Source organism: Strigops habroptila, chromosome 6 (genome assembly GCF_004027225.2).
Source record: "Strigops habroptila isolate Jane chromosome 6, bStrHab1.2.pri, whole genome shotgun sequence".
NCBI lineage: Eukaryota > Metazoa > Chordata > Aves > Psittaciformes > Psittacidae > Strigops > Strigops habroptila.
In genome coordinates, this window is record NC_044282.2 from 49,566,400 (window position 1) to 49,572,124 (window position 5,725).

Below are 5,725 nucleotides of genomic sequence, written 5' to 3' on the forward strand. Positions count from 1 at the left end.
CTAGTTACCATAATTTAGCATTGCAATAGCTACTGCACACTTTTTACCTCCAATGAAAAACCAGGGATCTAACACCTTGAAGTAAGTATAGAGTAAAAGCAGACACATTGGTAGTGACCACAGAGCACCTGACAAGTTTGAACGCATATTTCAGCTCCATATGAAGCAGTTGCACATATATCCACACCACTATATATTATCAGCAGGTCCAGTCCAATGGTTACCATTCTTTCAAGACGTCCTTCAGCATGTAACCCAAAATTCTAAGATCTGACAGAAGCATTATTAACATTTAACTTATCTGGGAAACAAAAAAGTAACAACATCTTCCTAAGTCTTCCTCATTCTTACTGTTACCCAAAATTGTTTTTTTAAACCTCACTGTATTGTAGGATTATTCTAATCCTACTTTCATTATAGTAAAACTAGTTCGTACTGTCCCTTATATTCTGCTGTGCTCAGCTTTTGTTTTCTGTGTACTATCCACTTAATTTCTATCATCCTGCCTGTCCAGATAAGTCATCCAACAATTTGATATTGACTCAAACCATTACTGAGGTAATACACTGCAGCATGCATTCTTTTGCAGTTTTTTGCCTATTTAATCTTGTATGAAAGAAGCCAAAATTAGAGTATGACAGATACAAAAAGATGCTATATCAGACTGGAAAAATAGATAACTCTAAATATGAGTAAGCAAACTGTTGACTTTTTTGGTGTGGCTGTTTTACTGATAGGAATAAATCGAACACTTCTGTCAACCTGCAGTTTTGAATGTAGGCATTCTGATGATTTTCCCTAGTAACATTAAGGCTGGACTCAAATCATATAGCATAAATCAGGAGGAAAAAATTGCTTCTTGATTTGTATATTGTCATAAATGGTGACCACAACGGATCATAATCCAATTAAAATTTTATTAATTATAGCAAGTAGAATATGAGCAAAAACAGCGCTGGACGACAGGGGAGTCTGCGCTCCGCCACTGCCGTGCTGAGCAGTTCAAACAGTCCCTTTTCATACATCTTTACTTCCGTGTTCATGAAGTAGTGGAGGTACTCTGCGCATGCTTCAGTTGTTGTTAGGGGGTCGTTTTCTACCTCCTGGTGGTCGTTGAGGCCGAAGTAAGAAGTCTTCCTCCTTTATCCCATAGTTGACCCCTCATTCACATGTCCTTATCTGGGGTTGTTTGTCCTGTTTCTGTCGGTTCCTGGAAGTCTGGCGGTTATCTCGCGATTGTGGTTATCTTATCTTACTCAAGCAGTGTCCGAGTTTCTGTCGGTTCCTGGAAGTCTGGCGGTTATCTCGCGATTGTGGTTATCTTATCTTACTCAAGCAGTGTCCGAGTTTCTGTCTGCATAAGCGATTTCACATCTTTGTTGCCTAACCTTTACATTGAGCTTAACATAACTCTTAATAAACAATATCCTAGTCCATAGTTTCTCACAATCCCCCCTTTTTCTTTTTATCCTATTATTGTTTATTAGACGTTACTTTCATTTTCGGCACTGCGAACAAACCTTTTTCCACAATCCCAACATTTATCATAACACTCACAAGGTAATACCTCACAATTACAAAAGGCATAGTTCTCACGTGGCATAATGCATTCACAACAATCTTCATCTTCATTAATAGATACACTCTTATATTTTGCCCCAGACCTCGTAGTTAAAATAAGCAGTTTAGCTATGTCAAACCGTTCTTTAATAAAGTGTAAAATATAGCGTAATATACAAGGCCCAAATATGAGTCCCAAAATCAACATGATAAGCGGTCCTGCTAAGGCGGACAACAAAGTGGTTAGCCAAGGTGAAACATTAAACCAGTTTTCGTTCCATGACTTGCCCGCCTCACGATCTTTCTTACGTTGATCTAACCTTTTCCGGAGTTCAGACATGGTGTCCTGGACTACTCCAGTATGGTCAGCAAAAGAGCAACATTCTTCATTGAGAGCTACACATAACCCTCCTTCCTTTAAAAACAATAGATCTAATCCTCTTCTATTTTGCAGTACTACTTCTGATAAAGACTTTACTGAAGTGGCTAAATTTTGGATACATTGTTCTATTTTTGCTAAATCTTCATCTACAGCCATCTGCAAACTTTGTAACTCCTGACCTTTCACTAGGGAGGCTATGCCTGTACCTGCTCCAACTCCGCTCGCTATCAGCAGGGTAGCTAGGGTTACTACTGTAATTGGCTCTCGTTTTTGCCTATTCAGGTCTCCTTCAAAGTGGCGTAACACCTCCTCAGAGGTGTGATAGATTAGACGAGGAACAATAATCACCTGTACGCAAAACTGAGATTGATCAAACACGTTTAGGGATAGGCAAGGCGTTACTCCGATGTCTGAACAAACCCATTTAGCTCCTGGTGTCGGGATAGCCCATTTGTCATTTTGATTCTTGTGTTTCTCTATATTGGTGTTAGTGACTGTTTTATTGCACAAAGGCTGATATTTTTCGGGCACTGTACCTATACATTTTCCTTGACCTGTTACTAATTGAATAGTAATTCCTTGCGTATGGTTCCTCTGGTCATCCCATGGGCATTCTCGTGGGTTTGAACCATTAGACCATTGAATCCTACCTGGTTTTCCAATTGCCTCAAAATATGGTGGTCTAACATTATAACATAACCAACATTCTTTAGTTAAATTTGGTTTGCTTTCATTAAGGGCACGATAAGAGGCTTGCATTAGATTCCATAAGGGGTCTTTGGATTCTGACAACTCTCGATCCCTGGATGAGGAGAATTCAGTCACAATGTCATTAGTTGTTTCCGAAAGGGAGTTTGGAGAATTGGTTGCGACGCTTGCGGGGGCAACCTTTTCTTCAGAGAAAGTGGGTGGATTCAGGACCAGGTTTGGTCCTACTGGTAAGGGATCGTGTGGAAGTTTAACTTTTCGTATAAGTATAAGCCCTCCTCTATCTACACCTGGTTCCCAATATCTAATTCCCCATGTTCTTCCTGTTATCCACCCAAAATCGTCCGGTTGCAATATTGTAAGAATTATATGAGCACAATTTCCTGGACTTATGATACCTCCCGAGGAATCATATCGAGGAGGTGTACATCCCTCAGGACCCCACTGAGTCTTGAGGAAAGGGTCTGACCTACCCGGCTGCCATGCCGCAGCGAGGGTTACACAGTCCCAGGACGCACAATAATACTCGTTTGGATAGTTGCAATACCCTTTGCCTGGGTTGGAAGCAGGACACAAATAATATCCTTTCAGATTTAAGCATGGTTCTATAGGTGCTAGTTGGCACAGCGCTGCTCGGACAGGCATAGGTAATTCCAGAATTCCTTTAATGCGCTCTGGATCCAATATCTTCTTGCCGTTAAACAAATAATGCCCCAAATATTTCACTTTTTCCTCCACAAATTGTAACTTTTCTTGTGATACTCGTAGTCCCTTTTGTGCAAGAAAGTTTAGGAGTCGAATGCTTTCTTTCCTTACATCCTCCTTATTATTCCCTGCTATGAGCAGATCATCTACATACTGTAACAGCACGTTTCCCGTTTGTACCTGGTATTCTTTTAAGAGCTCTTCCAGGGCCTGTCCAAACAGATTAGGGGACTCAGTGAACCCTTGGGGAAGCACAGTCCATCTCAATTGCTGTCTACGGCCTGTCTCTATGTCTTCCCATTCAAAGGCAAAATAATCACGGCATTCTTCTGCCAGTGGACAGGCCCAAAAGGCATCCTTTAAGTCAGCCACACTATACCAGGAGTTATGGGGTCCTAGCTTGCTTAGCAGTGTGTATGGATTTGCTACTACAGGGAATCGGGTGATAGTTCTTTTGTTTATTTCCCTTAAATCATGTACGAGTCGATATTTCCCATTTGGTTTCTTTACAGGCAGAATGGGGGTGTTAAAGGGTGACATACAAGGCTCTAAGATTCCTTGTGCTAACAATCGATCAATTTCTGGTTTTAATCCCCTCCGTCCTTCTAGGGATATGGGATATTGCCTTACCCTCACAGGTATGTGGGGTTCGGAAAGTTGGATTTTAATCGGTGGGATTTTCAGTCTACTAATTGTGTCCGGAGAGTACCAGACATCGGGGTTAATTTGTTTTTGATCATCCACGGTTAAAGGATAAGCAGACACTGTTAGCTCCTGATTTTTCACTTTAATTTCTAATTGCAATTCAACAATTAAATCTCGTCCTAACAGATTAAATTCTGCTTCAGGGACGAGCAAGAGTTCACCCATTCCAAATTTATTTTCAGTTTCGAATACCACATTTTTGATTTTGCTTACTTTAAAGGGTTCTCCTTTTGCCCCAATTACTTGTACCTTTTCAGGGGAAACTTTACATCCCTCAGGTATTTGCTTAATAGTTGATTTCTCAGCCCCAGTGTCTACTAAAAAGGTGAACTCTTGTTTATGGGGACCTATTTTTAATTTTATCAAGGGCTCATGATGACTCCGGTCCCCTAAGATATAGAGCCCCTGACTCTCCTATTCCGTTTTCAATATTCCCTCATCCCTGATCCTTTCTCTGCAATTCTTCTTTATATGTCCCTTCTTTCCACAGTAAAAACAACATCTCTGCTCCTTCTTTACTATTACGTTCCCTTGTTTCGTTCCAGCAGATCTGTGTTCACCAGTTCGTCCTTTGCGATCCTCTCTGACCGCTGCTACCATAATTTTTACTTGTCGCTTGTTGCTCTCTTCTTCCCGCCTTACGTAGACTTTCTGAGCTTCCCTCAATAATTCATCCAACCCTCTATTCTGCCAGTCTTCTAACTTTTCAATCTTCTTTCTAATATCTTCCCATGATTTTGCCACAAACTGAGTTTTGAGGAGCGCTTGCCCTAAAGGGTCGTCTGGATTTACCCCAGAGTACAGCTGAAGGGCTTTCCTCAGTCGTTCCAGCCACTCAGTAGGGCTTTCATCTTTCTTTTGTATTTCATTAAATGCTTTATTGATATTCTGGCCACGGGGTACTGCTTCTCTAATTCCCTGAATTACTATAGTTCTCAGGTCCTGCATATGAGTTCTATGCACCGGATCCTGATTATCCCAATTAGGTCTTTGAAGTGGCCATTTAATATCTGCTTGGGGTCCCTGGGCATGTTGAGCATCCCACAGTCTCATTCCTGCTCGTCTAATCATATCTCTTTCCTCGGTAGTAAATAATTGACCAAGGATAGATTGCATCTCATCCCAAGTATAAAGGTTTGGTCCCAAAAATTGATTTAATCTTTCTGCCACTCCCAGTGGGTCCTCAATTAAGTTTCCCATTTCGGTTCTTTTAAAATCTCGTAGGTCAGCCGAGTTTAGGGGTACGGAAATATATCCGATCACAGGTTGAGGTCCCCCCATGGGTATTTCCCGTAGGGGGTACATCTGAGCTGCCCCTTTTTGACTTCTAGTTACGCGTCTAGGAAGAGGGGGAGACCTTGTTCCGACTCTGGTGGGGGAGTGGGCGCTCTGGGGACTTCTGCGGGAGCAGGAGGAGGAATGTAAGGAGGGGGGGTTAGAAGGGTTTCGTCTAACTCTTCCTTCTTTTTCTTTTGTTTAGTTTTTATTTCATTCAGCGGATAAAGTCTAGCTCTCGGTCTTTCTAGCCACACTTCCGCATATTGACTCTCCTCCGGGTTAAGGGGTTTTTTATTATTAACCCAGAGGTTTAATTGCTGTCTTACCCAATCTTCTTCTGACCCATAGACTGGCCAAAAGACATTTTTAGAAATCTTCTTCCCTCCC

General features: G+C 41.6%; 1 protein-coding gene across 1 annotated transcript; it reads right to left on the bottom strand.

Moving 5' to 3' along the window:
* Nucleotides 1–1,510: 1,510 nt before the first annotated feature.
* On the bottom strand, nucleotides 1,511–5,346 carry LOC115610106 (the record flags this gene model as incomplete). The annotated part of the gene is made up of 2 exons (XM_030491171.1): nucleotides 5,072–5,346; nucleotides 1,511–4,474 (listed from the first exon to the last, which is right to left on the bottom strand). Coding segments are annotated over exons 1-2 (3,234 nt in total), but the record flags the coding sequence as incomplete, so codon positions are not given.
* Between the last annotated feature and the right edge of the window lie 379 nt (nucleotides 5,347–5,725).